The 9,402-nt window shown below is 42.1% G+C and overlaps 2 protein-coding genes across 4 annotated transcripts; both read right to left on the bottom strand.

The window, feature by feature from the left end:
* Positions 1–214: 214 nt before the first annotated feature.
* On the bottom strand, positions 215–3,042 carry LOC135674987 (uncharacterized). Of its 2 annotated transcripts, XM_065185247.1 has the most exons (5): positions 2,592–3,041; positions 2,026–2,278; positions 1,473–1,566; positions 1,005–1,042; positions 653–894 (listed from the first exon to the last, which is right to left on the bottom strand). In XM_065185247.1, exons 1-5 carry the CDS (start codon positions 2,921–2,923, stop codon positions 802–804), a joined length of 810 nt encoding a protein of 269 aa, XP_065041319.1. In that variant the 5' UTR covers positions 2,924–3,041; the 3' UTR covers positions 653–801. The 2 variants fall into 2 exon arrangements, with proteins under 2 accessions (XP_065041318.1, XP_065041319.1); XM_065185246.1 differs by lacking the exon at positions 1,005–1,042 and having other exon boundaries at positions 215–894; positions 2,592–3,042.
* A 971-nt stretch (positions 3,043–4,013) lies between these two features.
* On the bottom strand, positions 4,014–9,338 carry LOC135673805 (coatomer subunit alpha-3). 2 transcript variants are annotated; one of them, XM_065183128.1, is made up of 4 exons: positions 9,129–9,338; positions 8,784–9,058; positions 7,600–8,091; positions 4,014–7,240 (listed from the first exon to the last, which is right to left on the bottom strand). In XM_065183128.1, exons 2-4 carry the CDS (start codon positions 8,989–8,991, stop codon positions 4,290–4,292), a joined length of 3,651 nt encoding a protein of 1,216 aa, XP_065039200.1. In that variant the 5' UTR covers positions 8,992–9,058; positions 9,129–9,338; the 3' UTR covers positions 4,014–4,289. The 2 variants fall into 2 exon arrangements, with proteins under 2 accessions (XP_065039200.1, XP_065039199.1); XM_065183127.1 differs by having other exon boundaries at positions 8,784–9,016; positions 9,129–9,315.
* Between the last annotated feature and the right edge of the window lie 64 nt (positions 9,339–9,402).

The raw sequence follows: 9,402 nt of genomic DNA on the forward strand, positions 1-9,402 counted from the left end.
ACAAGGGTGACTCGCGACTTAGGCAACACAAGCTAAGTTCGCGTCTTTGGCCGCAAGGGTGCCGCACGCCTTAGGCAATTCCAGCTAAGGTCGTGATAGTCCGGTCACCTTCTGCCCGCTGTTCATACGCTTCACCCAAAGGTGAGCTGTGCCTTCTAAGACGGGGAAACGACGAGGGAAATGCGGCAAAGGTAAATACATTATCTTTCCTTCCATTTTGCTAACACGCTGTGTATAAATTGTCCTATCCATGTGATATTTTCTATTTATCCTTCTTTTTTATGTTATTAAAACTAATTTTATATTAAAAATAAATTATATAAATAAGATTTGATATTATGACTTTGTGAGAAATAATTAAAGTCTTAACCAACTAAGTTAATTGACAGGTTTAAATTATTAGAAAGTTGATGGAAACGATTATCTTTTAATTAAAACACAAATCATTATTATTATTAATTTTTTTTAAAGTTTTATACATCATGTATTAAATAAAAAACAAGGAGCTAATTATCCCCCGAAAAAAATAAAAAATGAAAAATACTTTGCTCAAGCGTTGAGAGCTTTACATAAACTGCCTTCTTTAATACTGCAATTGCAATGCTGAAGAAAGCATACAAACCATCTCAGAGAACGATTGTTATGATCTCTGGATACGTATAACTACGACAACAATGAACACCATCACCGAGAGCATGAACGAAGAACGCACAGCGTCGTTGAAGGAATCGGTCTTGTCGTCAGTCCCTTGCGAGTGAAAGATCTCATTCATCAGCCTCGTGATGTGATCAATGAACTCCCTCACTTTGGCCTTTGTGCTGTGAAGTATCCAACGCAGAGATCCAATGGCGATGTCAGGGTCACCATCTGCACTCGCTGTTCCATCGTCTCCAACTGCATTCAACAGTTGTTCAAGTCGAGTTGGACAGAGAAGCAATTGATGAGAGGGGTTCCATGAGAAACACAACATCAATGAGACTCCGAAACAAGACTGCCATGCTTACTTCCAAGCTCGGTTTCCTTGAAAGAAACTGCTTCAAGGCTGTAGAAAGATTCAGATTACACCGAGTATAGACAGACCCTTAAAGAGGAATTATGTGCTGCAAGGTTTTAAGCTTAATTACGGTCCCATTTTAAGCTTCAAAGAGATCCCATCAAATTTGTTTGGGTAAAATTTTCTTTGATACAGAACAAAATCAGGCATTAGGAAACAAGGATTATACTTCTCCTACCAATTAACTATGTCAGTCTTTAGTTTATCTACAAGAAATCTGTTGTCGGAGAGGATTAATGTCATGTTAACATAACATTAATTTTCATGACACAAGGAAACAAAATCATGAGATAATTAAGCGAATGCTTCACGCGGTAAGGATAAAGATACTGATGAACAATCAAGTTTCAAGATAAACTTTAATATGAAAAGATTAAGCAGATTAATCCATGGATTTAAAGAAAGATTTGGTACAAACCTTCACAGAAACACTTCTTCAGCTCCTGAACTGCTTCGTTCTTCATAACAGCATCCCATATAGCTTTATCAGATGAGAGTGAAACAACCATCCTCTGCAGGAGCAAACCCAAAATACATTGGCAGTAAGACTATTTATAATAAGGAATTATAAGACTGAGAAGGCTGCAGTTTCCGTCTTTATAATGGGTAGATATCTAATATTAACCAGTGTACATCAGATTACAATTCTTCTTTACTGAAAAAATGATGGAAGAGAAAGTAAACCTAAAGTATCCAATAACAAAATCATCAGACTAAATAAGGGAGATCATTCCTGTCTATAAGTTGCTGAATACCAATGACAAGCATTTACACGAGGAAGTTAATAAAATCAATTGTTGAAACTATTCCTTGTTCCATCATCCTGAATTCTTAATGAACTATTTCTTAATATTTACTGAATTCTTGCTGTATAATGCAGATCGTCACAGCAAATTCTGCCACAAGCTTACTCACTAGAGAAGCTGATGAAATTAGCAGGAACAAAGGAGTAATCAGGAAGTTTAGTTCACCTGAATAGATGGACTTATCTTCAGTAAATTGAATGCATCATAAACTTTCTCACATTGTTTCGACTGAGAAGAGTTTGAGCTGAAAAGGTGCATCGCGGGTTCAATCCAATCAGACTCAGATTCTGTGGAGAATTCAGCGGAGCAACCTCTTTCAAACTCATCAATTGAAACAATCTCCTTCTCAACTACTCCCTGAACCGAAATAGGAGATCCGTCTTCTGCAACCTGAGGCAATGTGACTGGTACAAGAAACCTACTACCATATACGTTGAGAATCAATTATATCTAATCAAGAAGGAGAAGAAATTTGTATCATCAAGCATGATTAGGGTGTTCAGAATTAAAAACGAAAATGGAATGAATTATGTAATGAATGGCATAACCATACTGTTTAAACTTTAAACTACATGCAAATGTTATAAATGTTGTGGTTCCCAATTTCTTTTGCAAGCTTGAAAGAAGTCGAATTTGTTTCAAGTATTAAATACACTCATTTAGAATTCCTTTCTTAATCAGAGTGTTGAAGACTATGTGCAAGTTCTACAGACATAGCAGTAACAGCTTACCGCTGGAGAGCGGACACCGCCTCCTCGGCCTCCTCCTTCGACGGCTCCGTCTCGAACACGTACCGCTCCGAGACCCCGATCTCGTCGGCCGCTCCCGAATCTCCGCGTTCCCAATCCTCTCCGTCCGCGAACCACGGAAGCGAGCACCATCCTCTGGCCGATGCTGAGGTCCAGGGGGGCGATCCCGGCGGCGACGTTGCGGTGGGCGACGACACCACGACGACGCGCGTAGGCTTCGCGGCTCGCCCGGCGCCGTTGAGGTCGCCGCCGCCGACCTGCGTCCCCACCGCCCGGAGCATGCGCCCTCCACTCGTGACCGTCGACTTCCTCATCGCTCTCACTCTCCTCGTCGACAGGGGAGCGAGGAGGAGAGGCTTTTGTACAGTTGCGAGGAGCGTCGGGTGCTAACTGCGGCGCGGTGGAGTGGTTAACTTGGTGTGCGAGTGCGGAAGGAATCATCGGAAGAGACAAAAGGGCAAGAAACGGTCAGGATGTGTGTCAGGAGTTCGTTGATTATTAAAGCGACGTTAATACTCTTCATATGTTCAAATTAATAATTGGTATATGTATTTATAGTGATTAACAATCAAATTTATTGAGGTAAGTGAAAATATTACCTCATAATGGCCTAAGATATAATTTATCGTGTCACCAGAACTGCTATCATATGGAATGTAACAAGATTTAAAAAGTGTAGGAATAAAGAAGGTATTTGAATCATGTCAATAATTTTGGAACGTCGGGTAGCAATTGTTGGTGAATTAATTATTTTAGCATCTCAATGATGGATGGTTTTTTTTCTTCCCGGACACGAGGCATCGGATGCTTTGGGTTCGCATAGTGCGTGCTCGTCGGATCGAATCGGCCGCTACTTCTGAAATGGAAATAGTGCGTCATGTGTAGTTGAACATGAGACAGAATGTCCTCGCAAGAAACGTAATTAAATTAAACAATGGTTAGTTTCATGTTACAGCTCCACGACTTAGTTCACGACAGGAGGCGAGTTAGAGGACAATGCGTCGTTACATGCCAAGATCAACATATCATACCTATATCACGTAAGTCTGTGCATCTTCTCGAACATTGTGCACCCATGCTCTTCGTCAATAAATAAACAGAAATTTATTAGTATTTGCTACAGAACATGAACAGAAAGCATCTCCAGTAGTGAGTCCTACAGATTTATTAGTATGAATAATATGCCCGTTCTTGCTGCAATAACACTTCCAGCCATAACGGCTGCTAATGATTTCTGATGCAGAAGAAAACACATTGTAGTTCAAACAAATAACACAGAAAATTCACTCGGTTAAAGAGCATTCCACAATGAGCCATCACTTGTAAAGAACCACAAAAATAATTAAGTGCATGCAACAATAAAATTATTAACCATCTACAAAAGTCATTAAGGCCGGAAAGAAATACACAAAAATCCATACTGCATATTGTAATCAAATGTACCTTCTACAATGTTGTTCTAACACACTGCAAGATGTAGTAAAAAAAACCTGCCCTTGAAATCTCCCCAACTGGTCCAAAGAACTGGGCAAGATACTCAAAAACAACTTTCCCTACTATTATTGCTTGACCTTGCACATAATCAATGCGTCCCAGGCAAGATATAATATAACAGCAACAAGAAAAATAACAGAAAAGAGGCAAAGATAACAAGGAACAAAAGAAGTACCTTCTGCCAATTTATCTTATCTGTGTAGGAGAGCAGAGCAGGCCAGATGCATCCGCCCCTACCACTGCAAGCTCACAAACAGCACAAAGCTGCCCTTCTATGGTTGGCACAAACCGAGCCCCACAATAAGGGCAAGAAACATCCTTCTGCCCACGGTAGATTGGAACAAAAGTAGCCCCACAAACCACGAATGGGTTCCTGTAATCATAATTAAGTTGGTTAACATCTTTCTTGTCACCACAATGTTGCAGCAATTGCCTAGCCTTTTTTGCTTGGACTTCTGTTGGGCTGTTCTCCAGAAGCATCCTGGCAAAATTGGCTGCTGTAGAGCAGTTCCCTCCCTTGTAGCATATAGTCATAGCGCTTGTGAGGACAAGCCTCATGTGGATCTTCTGAAGCTTACAATTTGTAAAATAGGCTGCCAGCTCTTGCTGTCGAACCAAATTGTCTTTGATTTCCTTTCTTTTAAGCTCAATTTTCAAACCTAGAACATACTCTCTGGCTATCTCAATCAGCTCCTTCACTTCATCAACTTCCCTCCTTGAGTCAACAACAATAAGGGGGATAGTGTGCAAAATATTAAGAAATTGACGCAAAGCCTCAGGGAACTTTCCTTCTGTCGTGGCTCGATAAGCTGCCTTAAGTTTCTCATCCATCTGTGAGAACTTGAATACAAGTGCTGGTGGACCCCTTACGTTAGGACTAGCAGACTCACTCCACCCTTTTTCAACAGCAAACGAAATAACCGGTGCAGTGGAAAGAGCACGCAGATAGGTATGACTGCCTGCATGAAGATCCATGAATAATGGCTTCAATGGTGCAAAGTTCTTTATAGCCAACTGCCGGCTGAGCAAGCGCATAGCAGTGTCAAAGTTTCCAGCTGCCACGTGTTCCCCAGCAAGTGATGATTTCTGGATCCAGATCTGACTAACTGGCATCCCAGGTGTAGGAGCAACAAATAAAGAAGAGCGAGAATTGCCTGCAGCTTTCGGTGTATCCACATCAGCTGGTAATTCCAGATCTTCCAAGTCCCACCCTCCTTCCTCTTCATTCTCTTCAATTGCTTCGCCATCCTCAATATCTGCAACTATGTCACCATTCTGCATTGCTCCTTCGATGTCAACAATGTCCAGTTCCTCATCACCCCAGTCAGCACCAGGAGCATCCTCCTCTTCCTCCTGTCCTGCCCTCCCCAAATCCAAACCATTATCAAATATACCTCTCATTACCCTTAGTAATGGCCAATCCCCACAGCACATGAGCGGTGCAGGAGGCAGTAGAAGAGATTGTGGTTTTCCTTCGGGTAGTGATGGAACATTCTCTCCCAACTCAGTGGCAAGCCTATCAGCAACCTCCTTCAGTCCATGAGTGGCTGCTGTAACATATGCAAGAGGCAAATGACCAGCATTCTCCAATATTTTGACACGTTCCTGAATGTCGCCAAGATACAGTGCATTATGGAACTGACCCATGATATCATTCTTAATTTCAGCTATTTTCAGCATTTTGGAGAGCTTTTCTGTGTTCCCTGTTATAAGATAAAGAAATGATAGTCTCTCAAAGTTCTTTGTCCTCTGATATGCATATTCCACAATGCTAGTGTTTCCTTGTCGAAGGGCCTCAATGCCCAACCTGTACCAGTGGTCTTTATCATCAATCTCTTTTGCTGAAGCAACAGCAATTTGAATATTACCACTCTCAAGAGCCAGGTTAAACCGGGTCTTCTCATCCTTGACAAAATGGAGAGCAACTTCAGGAAAGCCTTTCTGTTGCAGATATGCAATTACAGCCTGCCCACATAACTGTGAATTCCTGATCATACTCATGACAAGATCATATCTTTTTCGCAGCAGGGAAAGCTTGAAGATGTACTCCGTAGCATCAATTGATATAACCTGGTTCTTCCCATCACGATCCAAGCAATAGATATTGCTTCCAGATACCTTGGTTATGTAAATAGGAATTTCCAGAGTTCTTATGATTCCACTGTCCCCATTAGGCAGGCAGTACTTGATGTGATTTAATGTCGTGTAAATGAAGACACCATTATCATCCCAGGCACCACTTTTTATACGAATAGTCTCATGCAGTGTGCAACGATGCACTAGTTTCTTATTAGCAATGACTATAGCATGTTTACTGAGCAACGCAACAGACTCCATGTCACTTGACCAAATAACGTACTTGACAGATGGAGTCTGCAGCTCCCCAAGGACAACCCTCTGCTGAAGATCAAAGATGGCCACCCTGTCCTCAGCCCTGCACAATACATTACCTGTCCCAGCATAAAATATTGCATCACTAGCAACTGGAAGAAGACCCTTCTTTACAATCTCGTTTTTCAGGTTTTTCACTACCACTTGATTACTACTCCTGTCCAGAACAGCAAACCTATTGCGGGCTATAAAAACCGCTGATCCACCAGCTCCTTTTTTTGCTTCCTGCATATAGTCACTCCTGCCAGATGCATCTTTAGGAACAATATATAGCTCATAAGTTCCGCCATCCACATCTGAACATATCAAGACAGCGTTCTCGGTAGGGCTATAAGACAATGTTCTAGGTCCCTGGTTTAAGCTGACAGAACCAGGCTTTCTTATAGGAACAACCTGATTATCCTTCTGGGTTGAGAACTCATATAAGCGCAAGAAGCGATCTTTGACATAGAATAGAGTATCACCACTGACAGAGAAAGCAGGGCGTTCTCTCTCCAACTTGAAGACGATCATGCCGCTATCATGACCGGCCGCAAGAAGGTTCATTTCTGGATGCGCAGCAAGAATCCAGAAGCGGTCATGTTCACGTCTAATTGTCTGAATACCTGTGCGTTTGTTAGCATCCCAAATGCGAATGCTTTTGTCCTCTGAGTTGGATACAATGACTTCCATCTTTGCATGGAACATCACACAAGAGACGTTGTTTGTGTGCCCTCTCAGTGTGTCCACCTCCCAAGCCTTTGAATCTGTTCCACCAGAAGAGCACGCTTACATTAATGCATTTCTAGACTCATTAATTTTAGCAATATAACAATGAATTTGAATACTTATTCATATATACTGTACCAGTCACTACATGCCAGTTCAACAGGATTCTGGGGCAAGTATTAGTATGGAATTTGATTAATTAAGACCAACATTATCATAATTAACCCATGAGTCATCCACCAAATCATTATATTCTCATAATAAGATTAAGAACATAAGCATGCCCCTCCAACAAGGGCCATATGATATTAATAAGTTCCAGCGTTTCTTAAAATGTCTCGTTTATTCTTTCAATTTAATTTCTGAAAATCAATTTAACGTAAACTTGCCAAGTTACCATTCATTCTCCACAGTTTCACTTGCCGATCATCAGCACCAGACACAATAAGGGGCAAAGTAGGATGGAACGATGCCCAATTGACCCCACGATCATGACCTTCCAAGACATACTTGACAACTGCATCAATTCCCCCAAACAAATCTGTGTTCATCTGACTCAGACGCAGAATGTCATCAGCTGGTGCCACCTTCTTCCTCAGAGCACCAATATCCCAGACACGAATAGTCTGATCAAGGGAAGCCGATACAACCAGGTCTTCCTTCGGATGGAATGAGGCACACATGACATAGTGATTGTGCCCAGTCAATACAGAAATGCAGGTTCGTGATTGCCAGTTCCAAATCCTAATTGTTTGATCATCACTAGCACTAACAATCCAGGGGTGCTCATCATGGAATTGGACCGTGCGGATGTAATCAAGGTGCCCAAGAAGGGTAAACAAACAGCGGTGGGTCTTATAATTCCAGACCTTGATTTTGTAATCATCCCCTGCACATATAACATAATTGCTCTTTAGAAATGCATTATTCACAACAAGTTCTGATATATTACTATCAGAGAAGAAAACTAATGTAAATTAGAACATGCATGAACCTTCACAATGTAACAAGGACGAAACCTAAGTTCAACAATTTGGATTAGTTTTTGTGATAACTCCAAGCCATAGTTTCATGATCATGCCCACCAATATAACCTTAGTGTTAGCTAGATACGTACAAAGAATATTCTCTATTATCCTAACATAACCTTGCCGGACAAATGATCCCAAGAAACATAAATAATCCATAGTATCATCCTCGACTAGTGGATGAATGATCCTGAACTATTATGATAACAAAGTATCACTTCCATATACAAAGTAATGCTGAGCAAAATAGGATCATTCAGTTGTAACAAAGTTCAAATCAAACTTCAATCACTGAATATAAAACCTCAGACGGCCCTCGAAGCATAAGAATCTGCAAGATAAAGCCCAACAAAATGCAGTTCATGGAATTTCCAATTAATAGACAAGATCCAATCGCTACAAGCAACACCAAGCCATAAATTCTTCACGGCAGCCCAGATCTAGATCCAGACTCGACATGCAAAGTCGGTACCTCCCAAATCAGGCAAAAACAGGTAAGATCGAGCATCAAGAGCAAGTATATAGTAACCACCCCACGGCAAGAACACATCACCTCCAGAGACGAAAAGGGGCTGCGACTTATGGAAGTGGACGCCGCGAACAGGACCGTCGTGCTCGTCGAATCGGTCGATGAGCGTGCCCATCCGGTAGTCCCATAGCTGGATCACACCGCTGTGAAGGCTGGCAAGGACCCAGGGGCGCTTGCTGTGGAAGCTCAGCCCCTTCACCCGGTTGCTCTTGGTCTCGAACTTGGTCAGCATCGCGGGCTTCCGCTCTTCGAACCCTCTTCACCAAGAGCTTGCAAGGTCAGAGATCGGTCCAAATAAACTAAATCATAAGGGCAGAGTTAGCATTAGGGTTGGGTCGAAGAGCCCAGATCTAGAGAGAAGAGATCGACCTCAGAATCTCGGATCCAGATCTAGAGAGACAAGGGAAGCAGAAGGACACGAAAAGGGATTCGGAGAGGCGCCCGGCGCCGCCTCAGCCGCCGTAGATAGGATAGCTGTCGCCGCCGAGGGAGGGGGAAAAGAGATCGCGCCACAACGAGGTCTCTCCCTCTCACACAGCCACTCTCCTCGTCTTGTGCTCTCTCTCTCTCTCTCTCTCTTTTCTTTTCTTTAATATTAATCTGTTTGATATATTTTGACGCGAATTTTAAACGTTATCGGGAG

Source organism: Musa acuminata, chromosome BXJ1-5, assembly GCF_036884655.1.
Source record: "Musa acuminata AAA Group cultivar baxijiao chromosome BXJ1-5, Cavendish_Baxijiao_AAA, whole genome shotgun sequence".
In the NCBI taxonomy this organism is placed as follows: domain Eukaryota; kingdom Viridiplantae; phylum Streptophyta; class Magnoliopsida; order Zingiberales; family Musaceae; genus Musa; species Musa acuminata.